Source organism: Taurulus bubalis (genome assembly GCF_910589615.1).
Source record: "Taurulus bubalis genome assembly, chromosome: 17".
Classification (NCBI taxonomy): domain Eukaryota; kingdom Metazoa; phylum Chordata; class Actinopteri; order Perciformes; family Cottidae; genus Taurulus; species Taurulus bubalis.
Window position 1 is genome coordinate 19,635,130 of NC_136605.1, and position 22,677 is coordinate 19,657,806.

The window sequence follows — 22,677 nt, forward strand, 5'->3', positions numbered from 1 at the left end:
CTCTCTACCAGTCCATCAGTGGGATCAAGCGTGCGTTAATTCCCTGGAGCCACGTATTCGGGGTTAGTGTAGGAGAAGCCGAGGAAGTCGTCCTGGTCCAGGTTCATAATGACGAGCTTGTCGGTCGGGGTCAGGTCCACCGGCATTTTGGTGAACTCCTTGTCAAAGTTACAGGTGTCCCGACGATTCTTCTGCAGGTGGAGTTTATGAGGTTGTGAAGGAGACACAGGGATGATGCAAGAACACATGGGATGGATTGGAAAGAAGAAGGAAAAGCATTAGTGTTCGATACATATAGTCCAATATCATCTGCATAAAAGCGCACGTCGTCAGCGGGAGGAACAGCAAGCCTGTCTCTGAATGTACCCAAATCCCCCTCAGAGGTGCTGGCTCCAGACTTTATGCTAAGCTAAGCTAATCAGCCGCTGGCTATAGCTTCATATTTATCGTACAGACAATCTTCTTACGTAACTATCGTCAAGAAACTTCACAAAATTTGTCAAACCATTCTATTAATAAGACAACTGGCTTTTTGAAGTCTTGACGTTATTTGGGGCTACTTAGATTTTCTTTTGCTGATTAAAAATAATAATGTAATGCGACTGTAAATGTCTTGCTCGTCATATATCCAGTAATCCATCACAACCCCCAAACATGTCAGCAAATTTGTAATAAACATGATAAACAAATACAAAAAAACAACCTTAAAGTAATTATAGTCAGGCAATCAATGCACACAAATATTTTTTTGGTCTGTATCACTCCATTGTTACTGTTGATTCAATCTTTTCTTAAAATTAAAACCTGAATCTGTAGATTTTTTATGTTACTTCCCTTTATTTCTCACCTAAATATCCAAACTCTCCTGCTCCGTCTCACCAGCCAATGTCTTCTTTCTTTTTAAAAACATTATTTCTATAATGCCAGGATATTTTACAGCTCCCCTTGTCCTCTGTGACAGGTACAAGACTACAGAAGACATACCACACCTGACAAGAAAAAGATGTCGGCACAGTTGCCTGGATGTGCTAAGCAACGGAGGGAATCTACACAAAAAAATGGAGTTTCAACACTGAGAAATAGGATAGTGGTGTATTTTATCTGTCTGTTTGGCTGCTGCTGGCTTGTGGGTTTACATAGAAAATAACAGGAACAAACACAGCGCACGATTCTTGTAGTCAGGTCACAAACTGGATGTGATAACGTGATAATGGCTCGTTAATGTTAACATGCTACAAGTAGAACGTATGTGAATGATGACAGATGAAAGGAAGATAAAACATAGATACATGGATATGTAACAGAGTACCTTGAATAAAGTGTTTACCTTACGCTGCCTTTCCAATTTTTTTCCTTCCGGTTCAAACGCATTTTAATTATTTCTTCCCATTTAGTGCTAGTAGTGTTTTTAAATGATATTTAAGACCATTCGACAGCTATGCTGCAGCGACCGGACAGTTTTATAGTACACATCCATCAGCCATATGTGACTTGGAGGTCAAATATAATATATATATATATATATATATATATATATATATATATATATATATATATATATATATATATATATATATATATAAAAAAACATAATGGCTTGAAATCACAAATAAGGATATTTTTTCTAACTTTGTAGTGCCAAAGCAATCGCACTTCCACTTTAAAGCGGAAAAATGACGCAATGCGGAAGCGGCCTATAGTTCAAAGGGTAAAATACAAAGACGTTAAATATATTCACGGATATAGTGGGAGAGTGAGGAGGAGAAGAAGAAGGTGCAGAAGGAGCGCCCACGCTAAGATAGGAGGGATGAGAGAAAAATGCTAAGTGACATATATGAAGACCACAAAGAGAGACCGGAGTACAGGCAACCACAGCTGTGACTTTGTGATGGAGGTGAGGGGAATCTGTGTGTGTGTGTGTGTGTGTGTGTGTGTGGTACTGGAGGGTTTCTCCAGGGCAGGGCATCGTTAAAGCTCGGCTCAGTTGGTGGATGGACAGAGGAAAGGGAAAAGAGCGAGCTGGCTGTTAAACATGGAGGAGTGCATGTTAGCGAGCGGGGGAGGGGAAAGTTAGACGGCTGCCAATTTGATTCACTGACATACTCGCACTGTTTACCAGTTCACTCTTATTGGAGCTGCCCATGCTCGCTGCACCCACTGCGCTCCGAGGCTCTGTGCATGAGAGCAAACACCAAAGGAAAGATGGTGTTCACTCACACACTCATATCACTGCTTGCCATGTATGGCCTGTAGGATGTTCTCACAGGGAGAGAGGAGAAGCATTGGCTGTGTGTGTTTGTGAAGTATTATGTGTGTGTTGTTTTTGCTAAAATCAGTGGAGCAGGATTGTTTAGGGGCCTCCAGATACTTCATGTACAAAGCATGTAAAGATTGCGATACCTGTCAATTAATTCAGAGTGTGTGTGTGTGTGTGTGTGTGTGTGTGTGTGTGTGTGCAGTACCAGTAAAGGTAATTTTGTGGACATTATACCCAATTATGTTTGAATTGTCTTTACCTTTAATTTTTTTTAACAGAATGATTAAAAAAAAACAATATTGCAAAAACATCCGGATGAAAATCAGGCTATTAATTTGGAAAGCAAACATTCTGAACTCACAGAAGCAAGTGAACTGACCACATCTTTTTTAAAGCGCATTACATTGTGGTGCCACAAAATTCCCCACAGAAACAATGCCAATGAAAAGTCAGTTAGGATCCCTTGTCTTAAAGGACAGACATTCCACAGGAGGGCAGGGCCAATAACAGGAAGTTATTTTAACACATACCGTGACATGTTCTTCAAAATCATTGTTTCCTAAACCTACGTTTTGTGGATTACAGGCATGGAGTGAAGTGAAGGCACTAAGACAACAACAAACCCAAGAAATGATGCAACGAAGACGAACAGACAAGGAGCAGAAGAACTCAGACTGACTACTGGGGGAAACAGGTGAGCAGGAGGTGCGGCGCCTGCAGGGCCGATGACGGACAGGTGAAACTAATCGGGGCGGGACAGACAAAACAGGAAACACTAAACATGAATGATATGAAAGACACGAAGGGAGTACGGCTGATTGTGACAAAACTAAGGCGCGCCCTTGCAGAAAGAGACTAAACAGATTATTCATCATGTAATGTGGGACAAAATGATGAAGTCATTAAATAGAAGCAGTACATTTTTCATCAAAATCCAGTAAAAACAATATATAATCGCAGACAGATTGATAGAATCACGACGGCAAAGTGGGATAAAGCAGCAGCGAGAGAGAGAGAGAGAGAGAGAGGAACAGAAATAAAAGCTTGGCACATAAATATTCACATCACTGAGCAAGTATAGCGGTCACAGAGAAAACCACACAAGGGGCCATCTCAGAAAATCCATGAGCATAAATACATCCACAAAGTCAAGAGACTGAGCCTCCAACGGCATGAACGTTTGACAAACACAAACAGGCGAAGCCACAGTCCAACTCACAGAACGAGGGAGCGGACGGAAAGAGGTGAAGAGAGGAAGAGGCGGCACTAAAGAGGAGGAGAACCCGGCTTATGCTGATTATGATGTCGGTCCAACACTTCTCTGAAGGTAGAAAGTCAATACAAGCTTTCTGCGGTTTAACAAGAGCGAGGCAGAGGAAGGTGGGGTCAGAAACAACGAGAGAGAGACAGAGACAGAGAGAGAGAGAGCGACAGGAACCACAAACCAACGTTGCTTCTCCTACCTTCATCTGCCAGCTCTCCCGTCGCCTGAGAGGAGCTCCCTCCATCCACAGGGACACACCAGCCACAGCTGGCCCAGATCCACCACACGTTCCTGGGCACGACATCCACCAGAACGCCCTGGTCTCAAGAGAGGCCCGGTGCAGCGCTCAGAGGGCCTGGTGTCATTTACATTACGAATGATCAGATGTGTAGTTTCTTTTATTTATTTATTTCATTTAACCTCGTCAATTTCACAGTTAGCAGGCCTACAACCCTGATGTGCACACACACATCTTCAAAATTCATTTATTTTTAATTGTAGTTGAGATCTCAATGTTTCCAAAGATACCAAATGTAATTTTGGAGAGTGCAGTGTTTTAATTTGATGGAACGGCGTGGCCATAAAAAACATGCAGATTGGGTTTGAATATTTCATTAAGTTTAAACATATTAACTGAGAGGATAATGTTTATAGACATTATACATGGTGAATGTTAAAAAGGCGGACACTGTATATTAAAAATACTCTGGGCTCAATAATAAATGTAACTGTTATTTACATTGAAATAAGACCCACATGAAGATGTGTGGAATTAATTAAATTAAATAACCTACTGGCTCTCCTCTGCGGGATGCAGTAACGCTGTTTCACCAGCAGGTGAGGATGCTAATCTGCAGCTTTAGCTTCAGTCATTTAGCACACGATGTAATGTGTCCACCAACTGCATATTGTAGATACATATACTTTTACAACATTCATGTTTAAAACAAGTCAGTTGGGAAGATTAAAACATTAGCTGGAGACTTTTTTAATCAACCCATGGAGCCAACATTTGCTCAGCTAGCGACCGAGCTAGCTTGTGGAATCCGTGAGCCAAGGTTGAATTTCAGCTAAACGTCGGCGGTCGCTGGCTTGAAATGAGAAACCTGCTTTTATTTAACTCCATCTGAAATCAGAGGACCCATCAGACGTGTTTCCATTTAATTGTCGGGCAAATTTCAAGTGTAGAAGAAGTAGAGGCGGGGTCTTTAGGATTTAGCTTCACGTCAGCTCGTATTGGCCATGTTTAATGCTGTCCAAATAATAAGACGAGCATGTGCGCGCTATAATATAGAAAAAGACGACGAAAAGCAGCATCAGCTGACCAGTTACGTGGGTTGAATGTCAAGTTACGTGGGTTAAATGTCAAGTTACGTGGGTTAAATGTCCGCAGAGACATTTCCAGAACTCTTTTAGCGTTAGCTAAAGACTAAAACCACCTCGAGCTAGCGAAAGCTTTCACTCAATCACGGACGTTTTATTGACTTTTTATTGAATACAATACCTCAAAATGCATGTAAAAATACATGAATGGACACACGAAGATAACTAAAACGTTTAACTGGTAAATTTATCGCCGTTTAGTGGGGGGCGGGGCTTAGCAAACGTCAGTTAAAATCACCATCAACACAACACTGCAGGCTGGTATCCATCGCTGTGGCTTGAATACAGCATAGTGGTCCTGCTTATGATTTCATTTTCACATCCTGAAGGAACATTCGAGGAAATCCTGCTCATGCGTGTCGCCGACGCTGATCTATACGTACCGTCAAGCTAAATGTCATCAATCAACTCATCACGACTGGAACTAGAAACACACGCAGTGATGTGCATGCACGTGTTTATGCTTCCCAAACCGTGTAAATCCTGTGTAGCCTACGCTGCCAATGACCGTGCATGCAGTTATTTACCAAAAATACACATATAAACTCTCACACACACACACAGCTGCCAGCCATGTAGGCCAGCTCATAATGTGTTCCATCTCAACACGCTTCAATTGCGGTTAATGCTGTGAGGCAGAGAGACGGAGATACGGAGAGAGAAAGCGATGCAGCAAAGGACAGGGGGTGAGATAAATATCAGTGGCCCTTGGTATAGATGTATAGATAGAACGCTTGGAATATACAGCCGCATCAGGGCAAAACACAATTGTTTTTTCCAAGTCGCTGTGTTCCAGAGGCAGCGGTTTTAATACAGAAACACGACTCTCTGAGTCTTTAATTTAGTCTTTGCCTCTTTACGCCTCCCTTCCCACCCTCTCCTTCCCTCTTCTGCCTCCCTCCTTCTCTCTCTCTCTCTCTCTCTCCATCTCTTTTCAGTAACGAGAGGATTAGCGGGAGACGAGCCTATGTCAGCTGAGGATGCGGAGGAGAGCGGGAGGCACAGAGGAAAGGGGAGGTGAAGAGGAGAGGAGGGTGAATGAAAGGCGGTATCGAACGCTGACCTGTTTTGGGCTGATAAGCGCAGGCTGCTTTGTGCTGAAGCCACTGGCTTTAATTTGGGGGCCGCAACATTTGGAATTAATTATCACACACACTCCAGCACTGCTGCAGCTTACTGTGTACATGGCTATTACATCCACTCCAATAAAAACTTTATACAGCTTATGTGCTGGAACTTGCTGTTACACAGGACTTCGTATTGCTGTTGTGAGACATTTGCATAAAATACAGCTGCAGTCAACGAAGAGGAAACTGCACGGGCAACAGAGCAACAGGAACACAAAGAACAGCGTGGACAACGTGTGTGCTACACGTTGACGTTGAAAGCGTTAACCGGGGGAAGGTTAAAGTGAAACTGACTCGTTTATTAATCACTAATCTGATGGTTTAATACTGTATCTGGATCCCGGACGTCCTTTTTTGCTCGCCTGCTTATCAGCCGGATAACTAGCGAACGGCGACCTCGTCACTAAACAGGAACAAGTATTATCTGCTCAAGGAAATGAAAAGGAGACACCTACTTCAGTGTGACATTAAAGTGAAGTATTCCAGACCAATTTTAGTCTCCATGTAATCTGATAACTGAAGCCGGGCCGAGAACAAATAACTCAACGTAAAAACACACATTTCAGTGTTTACTAGTGTTTGTTTACGGCTAATAAGAATGGTTTAGAGGTGTTGGTTCATGCTGATTAAAGCAAACCCTCTACTTTAGCTTCATAGAGTCACATCAACCTCCTCAAAAAGAACATGACCATAGCATTTTGAACCTCGCTTGCTTTCACCGTTCTCGCGGTCACAGATAGAAACATTCCCCGTGTGGATCATCGGTGTCTTGAAGACACTATTTTGCCATTGTTTCTGTGACATTGCAGGCCACTATCTCCATAAAGATCCAGTATCCCCTATTAGATGTAAATGCGCGGCTAGTCAGAGCAGCGGCTCGACGACAGCGGATCGCGAGCGGCTTTAAAAGGCGGCTGAGTGGCTCAGCACGGCTCTAGTATGTAGGCCGTGTTCTGCATGTTATTTCCTTGAAGTCATCAGACCAACGCTCCCCCATCAGGGAAAGACTCTTATGATAAGTGGCAGCCATGAAATATGCACAGCCTGTCGTAGCCACCTGCCCCGCTTCACAGAGCCTCACTTTGCCTCGTCCTCCCTCATGGAAACGGCTTCCCTCTCTGTCTTTGACCCTCCATCACTCTAACCTCTTTCCTCCTTTTCCCCCCCAAAAACACTCAATGAACAATCAATCACATCAACACAAAAACAGCAACCATTCCCTTAAATATCTTTAAATCCTTTATTATATGCCTGTTTTTCCTGGAAAACAAACAAACAAACAAAAAATGTTGGCACATGGAAAGCATCGTGAGAAGATTTCTTTTTCCCCTCTTTCCTTTTTTTTTGTTTTGTATATGTATTATTTTCTCATAATGCACACACAACAGTAGCTTTGGATCCCACCAGTGAAGCAATGCAGACACAAAACATGAATCACCCTAATATGTCAAGTGTGTATAAATCTTATAATAAAAAGGTAAAACAAAAGCATATTTTTTTTTCATGCAGAGTTAATTTTGTTTCTCCTTCAGCAGGAAGGAATCGAAAGAACAGCAAGACTTCTCTCGTCCTTTACAATACTGACCACATGGTGTAAATATCAACATTTGACACAGTTATATATGTTTATGTATAAGTATTGATAGCTAACTGTTATAATACAGGAGACACTGACTGTAATAAATACCGACAATGGATGTACGACACAGATGATGAACACACTTAGCTGCATGTCGTTAAGTCATAAAAACACAACAGCTGCATTTTCTTTCAAACTCATAATTTTAGACGAAATATGAAAGTGCTAAAGCTGCCCTTCATGCTGAACTCATCAGCGGTTTACAGTTCATGACTGGAGATAACAAGCAGGACCAGCTTCATCCAGGTGTCAGGTAAAACAGTGATGGTCAGTCTCATCAATTAACCCAATGCAAATGTCAAATTACTTCACAGAACGGGTCTCATTGCACCAAAAGGCACAATGCAAACATGCGTTACAGCCTCGTAATGCACGTTATGTGCATGTGTGGTGTTATGCACACTATGTTATGTGTGAAACATATTTAGACCGGCAAAGAGGCAGCTAAAGGAGACCTGGATGAGCTTTCCTTGTCCCCGTTATCATCTGGCCCGCTCGGCAGGAAGCACCAACTCTCCAGTGTCCAGCCAAAAGAATATCTCTTCTCATTGCACATACAATTTTTCACCATGCAATGGACATGTTTTCCAAATGTCTTCAGCCACTTCCACACAATGTTAGCTGCATTTTTTATTTTTGTATTATTTTGCATGTGAATGCATGACAGTCCTAACCTGAGCCCTCTGAACGCCTCCCCTGTCAACACGATTATTGCTAGCTAAGGAAAACAAGACACACACACACACACACACACGCACACACACAAACACACTCCTGCTTCAGGAGGCTGAGCTTTAACCCGCGTCCTCAGTTGCTGCGCACGCAGGTGGCTACTTGAGAAACACCAATCATAGCGAGTTGATCCTTAAATCCTTTCCCACGCAACCAAAGGCTCTCCATCAGAAGTCGAGCTGCATGACATATTGGTCCGCTGTGTGAAATCCAGCTAGTGGCCTTTTTTTTTTTTTTTTTTGCTGTACAGACGTCAATGACTTTAAACACAAGACGTGAGTTTATTCTCTGTAGTATTACCACTCTCAAATACGGAAGCCCATTTCCGCCAATAAAAAAAAAAGATTCTGAGATAGAAAGTCGAAATTACAAGATAAGAAAGTCGAAATTATGAGATAAAAAAGTAATAATTATGAGATAGAAAGTCGAAATGATGAGATAGTAAGTGTGCATGCGCTTCAGTGGCGCTGGCTTTTTATTTTTTTTACCACATGTAAGAAAAAAAGAAAGGAAAAAAGGAGAATAATTTCGACTTTCTATCTCATAATTTCGGCTTTCTATCTCTTTTTTTCTTTTACTGCCGGAAATGGGCTTTCATACTCATATACTGAAACCTAATGTTAGCATTTTTTATTGTTTCAATTTAAATATCATGCATCTCTCTTTCTATTCTTCTCTATTGGAAGTAAAGCGGATCACACCAACACTGCTTTATTTGGAGGGAGTGCAGACGTTCACCATACAAACAAATGTAAACTCAAGGCCAATGCAAGACGCTGGGAGGGCAGGCATCGACACACACGTGCAAACGTGCGTTTTCACCCAGTGCTCGTTCGCTTACACACACACACACACACATCTCACACACACGTGCATACGCAGACGCTGTAAACAAATGCCCAGGTATCTGAATCATGCTTTTGTGAAACTAACCGCTACCGCTAGTCTCATTTCATTGCTTATATACTAGATCACAGAAACTGAGAGTATAAGTAATAGTAGTATCTATTTAACTGACTTAAAGCCTGTGTAAAGACTCCATTTCCCAACAGCATTTTTACCATCATGATCCCCATTGCTGAACAGCAAATAAGACACCAAGAAAATCTGATATTTGTGGTCTTTTGTGGAACAAATCTTCCACCGCGTGAAATCATACACCAAATTCATCTTTTGAGAAGCATGACAGCAGAGGGGTGCAGAGATAAGATGGTAAAAACGCTGCTGGGAGTCACAGTCCCGGGCTTTTATTGATATAGAAACTCATGCACAAGTATGTGAAGCATTCCAGTTCTAGCTAAGATAAGGACCAATGTACAGACACTATTATTACTGCACGTTAATAGAAAGCAAACCAGAAGTACAGGCCGAACTCAGAATGCACAGGAATGAGTAAAAAAAAAAAAAAGTTAAATCACAATTTGCACCAAAAGAAAAAGGAATAAAATGGAATACTGCAGCTATGTTACATGGGAAATCTGCTGTTGTGCATTTTCATGTGGATTTATGACTTGACTACTAATGTGGAGTCGGGTTGTAAATCTACTGCGTTCATGACATTTTTGTTCCTCAGGTTTAAGTTTGGATTTCAAGGGTCCCCCTTTTATTTCTTATCTTTATTATTGTGAACGAAACACAAACACTTTGTTCACACTGTGAGCAACACAAGTTGATTCTTGTTTCCCCAAAAACAAACTCGTCACATCCTGACCACGTAGAAGCAGCATCTGTTCAAATCCAAATTATCTCCATGTCTCAGTCTAAATCATCAATTTCTGGGCTGCACGAGCATGCATTGAGCTACATGCATTGAGCTGCATGCATTGAGCTACATGCATTGAGCTACATGCATTGAGCTACATGCATTGAGCTACATGCATTGAGCTGCATGCATTGAGCTACATGCATTTAGCTACATGCATTGAGCTACATGCATTGAGCTGCATGCATTGAGCTACATGCATTGAGCTGCATGCATTGAGCTGCATGCATTGAGCTGCATGCATTGAGCTACATGCATTGAGCTGCATGCATTGAGCTGCATGCATTGAGCTGCATGCATTCAGGCCGTTGTGTCAGAAGGAGCCAGCACATCATCAGGGTTGCAGCAGTGTGAACAACAAATGTGTGTGTTATTGTGTATACGGTGTGTCTGTGCATCAGTATAAGTCATGGCTTCTTGCTTCCTGTAAGATTACAAATCATTTCCAGAATATTTAAAGTTGATATGTGTGTGTGTGTGTGTGCATGTGTGTGTGTGAGGGATTCAGGGCAAACAGGGTTGATACCAGGGTGGGGTAAAAATGATTATGTACGTGTCGGTGTGCGTGCATGAGCTGAAATCAAGCCTGCTCGGCGGCAGTGGTGGTGACGGCATCAGCTCCTGGGAACTCTGGGTTGATAAAGGAGAAGCCCTGGAAATCGTCCTGGTCCAGGTTCTGAATCACTTCCTCATCGGGAGGCGTCAGCACCGGCGGGTGGCGTGTGAAAAAACGGTCAAAGTTCTCGGCATCCCGTCCGCACTGTTGAGGAGGGTGGGGAGGGATGGAGTGCAAGGGGAGGGGAAAGGGGGAGGATGGAGAGGAATGGATGGATTGGGGGGGGAGGAGGGAACAAAAGAAGGGCAATGGTGGGTTGAACCAGGGTGTGAGATGACAATACCTGAACATGGTTTCAAATATCAGAACAAGGTGCTAGCGGCGTCACACGCTTTCCCCGCCTTTTTCAAATATTTGAAACATATTCAACTCCAATTTTAAAAACAGAAAAAAAGGCCACTGAAGTCTCAAACGTCCCGTGGAAGTGCACTACACTGGAGCTTTTTGGCAACGAGCATTTAACTCAACAAGCATCTATTGCACCTTGTGGTTTTTTTTTTGTTCTTCAAAATTAAAACAATTGGCTTCAGTCTACATTCTGCATGTAACTGTTATTTTGGCTGTAAGCTAATCGCCAAAAACAACATTTCCTTGGTACTTGAACTCGATTTTGGGGTTGGATTTAATTTGAATTCATGAATAGTCGAATAAGGAAAGGCTCAGACGCATGTGATGATAACGGTGTAATTGTGGGTTAATTATATGCTGCAGCTGTGAAGACATCTGAAATCTGATAAACCAAATCAGACAACCTAGTATAATAAAAAAAAATAAAAAATTACATCTGCTATTTAGAAATATTCTTATAGAGAGTATACATTTAGTAATAGTCAAAGATAAATGATCACTATCTAATCAAACTCTTGAAGTGCTTGTAGAAGTGACATTATTATTATTATTATTATTATTATACAAGTATTGTGCGATTCACATTGGGAAGAATTTACTTTAATAATTTACTTTAAGAAGCAATTTGAAAAAAAAAGAAGAAGTCATTGTTCATTTCAGTCCACTTCATTTCCTCGCCCGGACCACTGGGAACCCAAAAAGAGTTTATATACCCACGAGATGTGCGTCCGTCTAAGTACATAAAACAAGTTATTAACTTGAAAACTATATTTTCCCGACAGTACGCCTCACGGGGCCGAGTCATTCCTTTTTTTTTTTGTGCTGCTCTCCTCCATCTCCATCACTGTGCGGAGCTTTAATTAACACAACAAGGATTCTGTGTCTTCTGACAACATCACCCAGAGGAAAACTACAAACTCATTAAATCTCTATAGCTTGCAAAAAAAAAAAAAAAAAAACGAAATGAAATTAAGCCAGATTGTTTATGGTTTGGGGAAATATGCGAAATGAGAAATACACCAGGGTCAAATTGTATTTGCAGCTAATTACTTGCGTTTGTTTTAACCTGCGTGGGGAACCAGGTGGGAACATTAGGGAAATGAAATAAGTGGCACAAAGTTGAGAAGCATCAATTCGCTACACAACAGTATGGTGAGCGCCGGTGATTTTATTGTGTGTGTGTGTGTGTGTGTGTGTGTGTGTGCACTCCGGCACAGGTTTCGTTTGAGACCGAGACCCAGAGCATGCAAACAAACAGAAACAAACGTGAGGAAACCCGTGAACACGGAGAGGACAAATAAAAATGTGCAGAGGACAGATGGGCGGATGCGTGGCAGATGGACGGATGGAGCGTTCGGGTGAAGGACGGACCGATGGGTCGACGACAGATTGCTCGATGGACAGACAGATGCACGACGGTCATTTACGACGACTTATCCGTCTGTTCGTCAATCGCACGTTTAAAAGCTCGTCTGATCGACCAATCGGAACGGCCGCCTCTCCAAAAAAGGCGTTCGGAGTGTGACTCTTCAACTTCTTCAACCATTCATATTGTTGTTGTTTTTTAAAGCGCCAGACGTCCTTCATAAACAACCGTCTGGAGACAAACGGCATCGCAGAGCAGAAGAGATGCGGAGCACCTCTTTCAAACAATACACACACATGGCGCACCAAAAAGATCAAAGAACAACCTTCAGAAGCTAAACTGAACTGTAAACTTTTATGCGGGGTAAACACACACACACAAACACACCAAAACCTTTATTTGTTCTCAGAAGGAAGAAGAAAGACAGGAAGAGAGAGAGAGATGGGAAGCGACAGCGCAGACAGGTGAAAGATGTTAGAAGGGCGATCAAACGGAGAGAGAGAGAGGAGGCCGATACAGACGGAGAGAAGAGAGAAGAAGAGATCAGACAACATATGTTAGTAGTCACATCAGAGGACTCTGCAGGAAAACACACCTCCAGTGTGAAAGCAGGTCCAAATGGTGACCTCTAACACACACACACGCACACACACACACACACACACACACACACACACGCACGCACACACAACCCCAGCGGGCCAAGACAGCTGCATGAAAAAAAGCTCAACTCAGGAAAACTCTTCAGCAGCAGTGTGGCCTACGGCTATGTGTGTGTGTGTGTGTGTGTGTGTGTGTGTGTGTGTGTGTGTGTGTGAGAGATGACATCATTCTCACTAGTTATGATCAAACTAAATTTGTTGTAGAAGAAGCAAGTAAAAAAAACAAAAAAAAACACAGCAAAGGAGAAACACAAGCACACTGTTGTTTCAGGTCACTGTCTGTACGTTCCCTTGTTCCCTTGTTGCCTTGTTCCCTTGAGGGTTACTCTAAACTCAATCTGACCCGCAGACTGTATTTAGGAAGTGGATGTAGTCGCCATGACGTCACCCATTGGTTTCTGGACTGCCGTTATGAAGCCTTGAGTTCAGCCGTGTACGTCTCTGGTAGCGGCAGCGAACCTGTCAATCACCTTGTAGCCCCGCCCTAAAGCAAACCTCACTCTAAATGACCATCATTTACTAAATGAACATCATGCTGTATTGAAGAAGACTTGAAACTAGAGATTGAGACATAAACTCATGTTTACAATGTTTACTGAGGGAATAAATCAAGAGAAGTCCTTTTCTATACACTTCAATCTGACTTATTTTTGTCAAACCGAGAAGTCGCCCCCTGCTGGTCAGTAGAGAGAATGCAACTTTTAAGGCACTTTCTCACCAAATGATTTTAACCCAACAGACAAAACCATTCGACCGATCTTCACCAACACGGTTGTTCCCGCCGTCGCCGGCGTGCTCCTCATTCCAGCATCTTCACCATCAGCGTCTTCCTCATCCCTGCACCTTTCACTCTTTCATCCTCCTCCTCTCATCAACGTCCGCGGTTTTATTTTCATCACCGCACATTCAACCCAAAGCCCGTCCTGACTTACCTGCGTGCACCGTCCCATACAGAGGAGGAGGAGGAGGAGGAGGAAGAGACAGAAACAATCACATCGGAAGTGAAAAGACGAGTAAAGGAACAGAAGGAGGAGAGAGAAAGGTGTTGAAGGCTCTGAGGAATATAACCACCAACAGGAATTACACTCCCGGTTTCTAGCCATGTAATTAGCCCCAGGACTCAAAGGGGTTTGCAGCTCCTTAGTCGGGGTCAAGGCGGGGTCAAGGCAGGGTCAAGGCGGGGTCAGACTTACTGCTCTGGGTTTGAATGGCGGCTGCACTTCCTTGTTCTCCAGTTTCTCCCAGTCCATGTAGCGGAAGAAGCTGTGCTCCCTGATGTCTCGCTCGCCCTCCGGAGCACAGCCGAGCCGCTTCGCTGGATGCTTCGTCATCAGCTGGACAGACGGAGAGGAAACAATTACTGGATGTCCCTCCTTTCCTTTCCTTTCCTTTCCTCCCTCCATCCATCTAACCTTCCACAGCTTCACAACCTCTTCCTCTCCTTAGGACTGGGCTCTTCTGTCACGATATAGCATGTTTTCTGGTGTATCAATAAATAAATAGAATGTATGAAAAGAACAACAATATAGAAAAGCCTATTTCTGTATACTCCTCCATCTTTCCTTCACCTCCTCACCTGGAAGGTAATAGTTACCCACCTGTCTGGATACAGACTTCTCACGAGTCTCAAACCACAAACTAACTCTAACGCTAACTGTAACACTCAAGCAGCCACTTAGCAGTAATTTATTAGCTTGCAGGAATATCACAGAATAAAAATGTTTAGCGAACAGACAGACGACATGACTGATTGTTACATTTCAATCAGCTAAACTGTAGACATAATCAAATTTCCCCCCTGGCATCATTAAACTTTCATCTCATTTATTCCTGCCTCTCTTCCTCAGTGTTTCTGTCCATGATTGGCTCTCTTTTCTTTCATCTCTGTTTATAAATAAACGTCATTACTATTATTTTCTCTGTCTTCAGCTTCAATTTCTGTCTTTCCCTTCTGTTAAGCGTCCTTCAAACCATCTCTCACCTGAGTCGTCTCTCTCTCTCTCTCTCTCTCTCTCTCTCTCTCTCTGAGAATCAAACACAAGCCACCAAACCACCGCCTGCAGATAAATGAATAACTGTTGCTGCTTTTTTTTCCTCCCCTGTTACCACAGAAGCTTTCCAGAGGCATAATTACGGACCGTTTACTGTGTCTGTCCACAGAAAACCTTAAGAAAAGAATCCAGGCTAGTGACGTCAGTGTGTGTGTGTGTGTGTGTGTGTGTGTGTGTGTGTGTGTGTGTGTGTCTCCCTCAGGAGGAGCAGTCATAACTCATTACATTAGAACTAAAATAACATTTTCCACGGGTCAGTCAACCTCACACGCACGCACGCACGTATGGGCACACACACACACACACACACACCTAAATTAACAGGCATGCAGAAAGTCAACAGTTGAGTAAAGAATATGTTAATATTTTATAAAAAACATCTCTTTTTGCTGGACTGTGGCCTCAGAGAGTTGATGTTCTTTACTTACTGACCGACATTGTTGAAATGGTGATAGTGGAAACAGTTCCAAGGCGACACTGAAAACCACACCTGAGCTGCACAGAGTTGAGATCTTTTTTTGAATTTAGTCTATAAAACAAACCAGTTGCTTTTGGGGCAGACATCCCAGCTACAGCAGCTTCTTCCCTCTGAAGAGAGTCTCGGTGGATCTGCAGCCGTTGTCCCCGTGTGCATGGAGTGAGACACAACGGCACACGGCGGCCCACGGAGCAGCCGGACCGAAACAGGTCACCGACTGCAGGAATTACTGGCATATGCGAAACCGCCGTGGTTTACTCGCTCCGGTCGCTCAATATAAACGGCGCTCCGCTCACCCATCTGGTGAAACCCAGTTCCTATGCGATCGTGGCATTTCTTTGCTCGTCCCTGCAGGCCGGCAGTAGAGCAAACAATGTCACATTTCAGTGACGGGTAATTTCAGCATTTTTCTAAAATAACCAAATGTGCGCCGGCGCGTAGAAATGGTCTCTTGCTATGAAATAGGGTTTGTCGACTGCGAAGGAAGCTGCTAGGTGGAGCGGAGAGCTTCTGTGTTGATGCAGATCAGACGCAACGGTGGGTCACATTTTTGGCATAAAAATGATGATAACAGATTATATCACGTCATCTGTTTGTGGAACGTACAAAGTATTTCCCTTTGAGCTGATTAAATACTTGAAGCCGTCATAAAACAGCAGGAATACATGTAAGTCATCTGCCGTTTCTGATCTGAAGGTCATGCAAGGTCAACGCATGCGAGGATGGGAGTAAATGAGCGGACGTCCGCTGACCTGCCTGACCTTTGACCTGTCGAAGGCGTCGAGACCTTTTCACACGTCCTTTCCTCCGGATGATCAATATGCTGCGTGTTCACCTTTCATGCACTTGTGCTCTGACTTCATACCGACGAAGACGGCGTTTGAAGTGAGAACTTGCTTCTTGCATCGCAGAACACAATAGGGAAAAGACTGTGTGTGTGTGTGTGTGTGTGTGTGTGTGTGTGTGTGTGTGTGTGTGTGCCTTTGGATGTGTAAGGACATCCTTGCACAATTACTCTTTGCTGTAGAATCATGTGGTTGAAGACACCATGGGCCTAACACTACAGAATATACTGCAGTAGCAGCTGTGTGTGTGTGTGTGTGTGTGTGTGGCCCATTGCTGGCTATGAAATATGGATGCTGGTCAGGGTGGAAGCAGGGGAGTGGAAATGTCTCTGATCACATGTGCTCAACACACACTAACACACACACGCTAACCACAAGCGCTGAGCTCAGTGCTGAAGGAAACATGCTCCTTCAACACACGGATAAGAAGTACGTTGTTACTCGCACAATATACCCGACTACACACTCACTGTTATTGCTACTTATAGGCTCGATGTTTGCGGTCGCACGCAGAGTTCTGACTTCAATTTCACACCGAAATGCAACATTTATGTTGGATTTCAGCAGCTGAAACGGAGCGAAATAAAATGAAAAATACTCTTTTTTTTGTGAGAATTAAACTAAACTAACTCTGACTGAAAGTCTGTCAACAGGTTATTTAAGCTTCAGTTTGACATAACCTCTCTCTCTCTCTCTCTCTCTCTTTCTCTCTCTTTCTCTCTCTCTCTTTCTGGCTGCAGAGGACTGAAAAACTATACTTAAAAAACTGTACTTTGCAGGATCGCTTTTTTTCTTCCTTTTTCAAAATGGAAATGTCTTGTAGCATTTGAAAAGGAAAGCTTCATGTAGTATTCACATGTACACACACACACACACACACACACACACACACACACACACACACACACACACACACACACACACAGAGTTAACCCAGGCGATGCTGGGAGGGCGCAGTGGGAGCTGTTGGGGTGGAGGGAGGCGAGCTTTCATGCTCCACTGAAGATCCACTGTTGTAGCTCTACAACCCAGTTATCATCACTAATACATTACACAGCATGTGTGTGTGTGTGTGTGTGTGTGCATCTTAGTGAACATATTTCTCATCAATGTGTCTTTGCGTTTAAATGTAGTGAAAGGACGTCATGCCGACACAGACGTGTGTGTCTTGGTTCAAGCTTGCGCTGTGTGTTGATGGTAATACGTGTGTGCGTGCGTCTTTGTAGGTTATTCCAAAGCGTGTGTAAAGATGGAGCTTCGGAAACAATTAGGAGAGAGGTTTCTTTTCTTCTGTCTTTCTTCCTTCCGCCTCTTAAATAACAACAATAAAACATTTAAAAAACGCAAGTGTTTACTTAGTTGATGAACAAAAGTTACAAGTTAACTAATCGCGTGCTTGTGTGTGTGGTGGTTCAACAGAGAAGACCCACTCCTTTTATAGCGGCAATCAGCTCACACACACACACACACACACACACACACACACACACACACACACACACACACACACACACACAGGGAAGTGTCAGGGCATCATTTGGTACTGGACGGTCTTTTCTGAAAGTTTCCACAGTCAACTGAGCACACAGCACAGACTAAGGCTATTAGGAATATATATATATATATGTGTGTGTGTGTGTGTGTGTGTGTGTGTGTGTGTGTGTGTGTGTGTGTGTGTGTGTGTGAGATAGAGAGGATGTACAATGAAAAAAGCAAAACGGTGGCTTAACAATGAACACCGCAGAGAGAGAAGGACAGGAAACTAGAGCGTTAGGACAGACAGTGAGCGAGAGAGAGAGAGAAAGAGAGAGAGAGAGAGAGAGAGAGAGAGAGAGAGAGAGAGAGAGAGAGAGAGAGAGAGAGAGAGATGGAAGCAGGGCAGATAGCGAGAGCGGACAATGTTGTTTCACTCCAAATAAATGTTCCTCACAATGGTTGTAATTATGCAGATAATTGTGATGTCCCTCTCTTACTCCTCTCTCTCTCCTTCCTGTCCTTAAACAAATGTAATACCCTCTGTGTGTGTGTGTGTGTGTGTGTGTGTGTGTGTGTGTGTGTGTGTGTGTGTGTGTGTGTGTGTGTGTGTGTGAGAAAGAGTTTTGAGAAGAGAGATTTTGTGAGGAGGTAACAAGGTTGAGCTTGCGAGACAGACAAGGACTTGTGTTGTGCAGAGAGAGTGTGTGTGTGTGTGTGTGTGTGTGTGTGTGTGTGTGTGCACACTCACCCCTTTACAGATAGCGACTGCCTCCTTGGACATTGACTTGGGATAGGAGACGTGATGCTCCATAATGGACTGAAATAACTCGTCCTCGTCTTCACCGTCAAATGGAGGCTGGAGAGGAGATGAGGGGAGGACAGTTGAGGGAGAAAGAGAAGAAAGGGGTGAAGAGGAGGAGAGGAGATGAGGAAAGGTAAAGGGAGGAGAGCAGGGAGGGCGAGGGAAGAGGGGAGGAAAGGAGGAAAAGCAGAGGGCAGGCAGGACAAACAGAGGACATTTTAATTGAATCATTAAAAGCTTTTTTTTGGGGGGTCTGAACTCCTCAGAATCAAAACACCACAGGCCTTTAACACTCACACATTCACAATATGCACTCCAAATGAGATATCCAGGATTGGAAAATGTCACATCTACTCTAACAATTATTAATGCCGCGAGAGGAAAACTCATCAAGGGGTATAATTTAATAGCTAACCTTTCATTACACCGTGTCAAATTTTAAAGGCTACGATCACGAGTGTTTGTTTCTTTGTCACGTTCAGTCATGAATACAAATGCTGTTGATAAAGGACTTTTACTTTACATATTCATGCAGTCTCAAAAGATGGTTTTATTTCTACTGGGTTCAGTAATTCTATTAATCAACACACACACACACACACACACACTGACCTGTCCAGCCAGCATCTCATAGAGCAATACTCCAAAGGCCCACCAGTCCACAGATTTCCCATAAGGTTGGTAGGCTATGATCTGAAATATAAGAGACAAGGAAGGGCAGTGTGTGAGAACAATGCGTGTTAAATACAAGCTGGAATCCTCTCACACACACACACACACACACTCTACCTCAGGAGCGATGTAGTCCGGTGTTCCACAGAAGGTCTTGGTGGTGATGCCATCGTTCATATTTTCTTTACACATGCCAAAATCTGCTATCTTAATGTGACCCTCGCAGTCCAGCATCACGTTGTCCAGCTTCAGGTCTCTGCAGGAGAGGAAACGCAACGTCATCATCTCAACATATGCTTTTAACCCAAAGGTTTTCTTCGTCCTCTGCAGTCTTTCTTGTTCAATTTAGTGTTTTAGAGTTTAATACGGAAGCTACATTTGCATGAAACCAGATGACCCATTATGATTTGCAGCCGAGGGGACGGCATCTCGGCATGATGTGACAAACAGCAGGAAGCGGTTAATTGTAGTTGAAGTCTAAAAGGTCAAAACTTTGCTTCTGCGGCTCCTGAGAGAGTCACTTAGTCAGAACATCTGATTGATGATTGAATCTGATATCCTGTCTGAATAATAAGGATTAAAAGCCTTTACACAGAGACAGGTGTGATGAATAAACGACCGGAAAATGCAAAATTCTTGCCTTTTGAATCAAAGCTATTAATATTAAAAGACAGTTGCAGGACAGTTGCAGAAAAAAAGGTTAAAATAGATTTTGAGCATGTGATTCGTCTGTCTGAGGTAAACTGTTGTACCTTTATTTTGAAAGGTCAGAACGGAAGGAGTCGATCAGCTGCATTTGTCGAGGTTGAAAGTGAGAAATAAAGTTTGCCGTCTCTGTCGTTGTACACTATGAATTCTGAATATGTTCGTTCCACATGATTGGTCGATGCTTTTATTCACTGAGTAAGAAAATAGTTCCATAAAAAAATTACGTTGTTTTAGATTTTCTGTTGTGCCGTTTATTGTGCCTAATATAAGTATTAGGGACAAAAACGACAGCAAAACAATATATTGACTTCCCTTCAGTTGTGCATTGCTGATATTAAAGCAAATACTTACGAATATGGTTGTTTATTATCATTATTTTTAATCTCTTTACTCAGATTGTGCTGAAATAAACCTTGCAAAAACAATGTTGTCAAACATTTTATAGAAAACTGCAGTACTTCCGTGATTATCACACAAATTGGTGACAAAGGGTCTGCTTTTCAAACTTTAATACTATTTACAAAGTAATACATTCTCTCATAAACTGAAAAAAAACTTCCACAATAAATCTGTTAATCTATACACACTACTGTATACAAGTATATGTTGTGTGGTGGAGGTTACCTGTAGATGATGCCCTTTAGATGTAGGTAGAACAGACCAATGGCAATCTCCGCTGCATAGAATCTACACACACACACACACACACACACACACACACACAGAGACTCTTTCTAATTACTCTTTTTGTTTCTGAGGGAAAGGACAGGAGGAGAGCGGACGGATAAAATGCGTGCGTGATTGTGTCTGCATCAAAAGGTCAGCGCTGTCTCTCGGAGGCCAGAGAGCAGCTGATAAGATCAACAGGAGGAGTCCGGACACACGGACCTTAGCAGGCAACTGTGTTTGCAGGAAGTTAAAATACGACAGAATACAAAAGGTTCAAAGCACCATCATCATCATCCTCATCATCCTCATCGCCCACGGAGCCGAATACCCTGACTATTGTCTGATAAATAAATTAAACAGAGCCGAACAAGTCGATGGTCCTGAGATAAAAGAGTTCCTCCAGCAGTCTAAACCTTCTGCCAGAGGGAAGGAGCTCTAATTCCCCATGAAGCAGATGAAGGGCAAACTCCTCCACGGCTCTCGCCCCGACAGCCCGCTCGTCAAATATGTCAGCCCGCTGGTTTGACTTGACACCGGTGATCTCGCCAGCCACCTTCATTATATTCTGCAGTTCTCGGGAGGTATTCTACCACCACACACTGGAGAAACTCGCAGCAGCCGCTGGATTACTTTCATTTCTTTTGAAGTCCTTCGGAGCGGCGACGTGCATCGGGGGCGAACAACACATTTCACCCGGAGGCCCCGCGGGGTTGCTCATCCATCAAACCGCTGATGGCTTATTCAATATGATTTAAAAGCGCACTGCCAAACTGTGAAACACCTCATAAGCGTGGGATTAAGATTGTGTGTTGTGATGGCATAAGAATGTATCCGTGTGTGTGTGTGTGTGTGTGTGTCCGTACTCACACAGCATGGGGCTCTTTGAACTTGCCGACCTGCTGAATCTGGTACATGAGATCTCCTCCGTTTATGTACTCCATGACAAAATACAAACGGTCCTACGGAGAGAGAGAGAGAGAGAGAGAGAGAGAGAGAGAGAGAGAGAGAGAGAGAGAGAGAGAGGTCAAAACGTACATGTTTCAGGGAAATGGGAGGCTTCAGGGCAAAAGTAAGATACCGCATGAGAGAAAGGCATCGCTCAGAGGTAGATAGAGAGTGATGGGTCAAACAACAGAAGATTAAAGGTGAAGTACAGAAAGAAAGAAGATGACATTCTTTGGTAGTGTAAATAGAGGGTCAAAAGATGGAGGAAGAGGAAGATGAATCGAGGAAGAGGCGATTGGGTTGTCGTCCAGGCAGTCCTCCACTGAGGGAACATCAATTTAAGAGCTAATTCTCCTCCATTATCCGCAGAAATTGCCAATAAGGTACAGTATGTGAGGGATTTGTGCATTTGTGTGTGTTGTGTGTGAGTGTGTGAGTGTGTACTTGCTGCAGGACAAGCCTTATGAACAGGGGTTTGTGCAATAGGGGCTCCTTGTGTGTATGTGTGGTAAAAATGTATTTATGTGTGTGTTTGTGTGCGCACGCGCTACACAGCATATGCAGTATGGATGTGTGTATGCATGCATGTTATAATTGCCTTTATGTGTGTGTGTGTGTGTCGGCCAGGTCAACCCTATTTGTCCAGCCTTTAACCGCAACCTCCAACACATTTCACAACACGTAGAATGAAAACATGTACAAACGAGTATGTTTGTGTCGCATGTGAATGTGAATGACTTGTTATATGACCGGGGAGCTATATTTACTCCTCTGTTGACTCATCTTTAGTGTAATATGGATTATACGTCAGAAGATGAGCGGGAATCAAACATGAATCCGGCGGGACACCTCGGCTGCGGCTCCCTTCAGATACG

The 22,677-nt window shown here is 43.2% G+C and overlaps 1 protein-coding gene across 1 annotated transcript in view; it reads right to left on the reverse strand.

Moving 5' to 3' along the window:
• Positions 1–10,744: 10,744 nt before the first annotated feature.
• The window catches only part of LOC306749814 (protein kinase C beta type-like), a gene marked incomplete at both ends in the record, with an annotated part of 69,918 nt that continues 57,985 nt past the window's right edge, over positions 10,745–22,677 (reverse strand). The window contains 7 exons of the mRNA XM_079233146.1: positions 10,745–10,924; positions 14,350–14,490; positions 18,755–18,862; positions 19,421–19,501; positions 19,598–19,736; positions 20,813–20,875; positions 21,725–21,816. Coding sequence (XP_079089272.1) covers positions 10,745–10,924; positions 14,350–14,490; positions 18,755–18,862; positions 19,421–19,501; positions 19,598–19,736; positions 20,813–20,875; positions 21,725–21,816 — 804 coding nt within the window. The remainder of the gene's footprint in view (positions 10,925–14,349; positions 14,491–18,754; positions 18,863–19,420; positions 19,502–19,597; positions 19,737–20,812; positions 20,876–21,724; positions 21,817–22,677) is intronic.